The sequence below is a fragment of the Plasmodium reichenowi genome, chromosome 13 (assembly GCF_001601855.1).
Source record: "Plasmodium reichenowi strain SY57 chromosome 13, whole genome shotgun sequence".
Taxonomy (NCBI): Eukaryota; Apicomplexa; class Aconoidasida; order Haemosporida; family Plasmodiidae; genus Plasmodium; species Plasmodium reichenowi.
Genome location: NC_033658.1, coordinates 243728 through 244524, shown reverse-complemented (window position 1 = coordinate 244524; position 797 = coordinate 243728). Strand labels below are relative to the sequence as shown.

At 18.1% G+C, this 797-nt stretch overlaps 1 protein-coding gene across 1 annotated transcript in view; it reads right to left on the bottom strand.

Moving 5' to 3' along the window:
- The window catches only part of PRSY57_1305300 (SAM dependent methyltransferase, putative), a gene marked incomplete at both ends in the record, with an annotated part of 3538 nt that overhangs the window by 274 nt on the left and 2467 nt on the right, over positions 1–797 (bottom strand). Inside the window, 3 exons of the mRNA XM_020115136.1 lie at positions 98–188; positions 373–476; positions 592–653. Coding sequence (XP_019970059.1) covers positions 98–188; positions 373–476; positions 592–653 — 257 coding nt within the window. The remainder of the gene's footprint in view (positions 1–97; positions 189–372; positions 477–591; positions 654–797) is intronic.

Here is a 797-nt window from a genome sequence, read left to right as displayed (position 1 = left end):
CTTTAAAATTTTTTTTATTTTTATTTTATTTTTTTTTTATTTTTTTAAATTTTTTTTTTTTTTTTTTTTTTTTTTTTTTTTTTTTTTGATTTTTAACCTTCTTAGAATTCAATTTTAAATAAACTATTGTTTCAAAATGAGGAGTTCTTGGGAATGTGTCCAAGGGTATAATATCTTTTATAATATAACTAAATGAAAAAAAAAAAAAAAAAAAAAAAAAAAAGATATGTGAAAAGTAATATATCAATATAAAATTAGTACTTCATACTTCCTATAATTTATTTTATTATATCATTTTTATATTGTTTTATGTTCCCTTATTTCATTTCATTTATTTTATTTTATTTTTTGTCTTTCTTAAATTCCATTTACCCTAAATTAATCAAATGACTGATATCCTTAAATTGACTGTTCACATTGCATGATACATAAATTATATGCTTGCAGCATAGTCCTCTTATCCACCTTCTAAATACCTGAAATATTTTTCATGTTGAATTAATTTTTTAATTGTTTATTATAAAAATAGAAAACATATACGGTTAAAGGTAATATGCATATACAATATTTATTTCACATGTATATATTTACCTTTCCACATCCTTTTCGGGGGGGGTTAACAATTATCAAGTCTGGACTTGGCATCACGAATTCTTATAAAAGGAAAATAATAAAACAAACACAGATATATAAATATAAATTGTTAATGAAATTGTAAATTTAAATAAATAAATAAATAAATATATAAATATATATATATATATATATATATATATATATATATATATATATATATA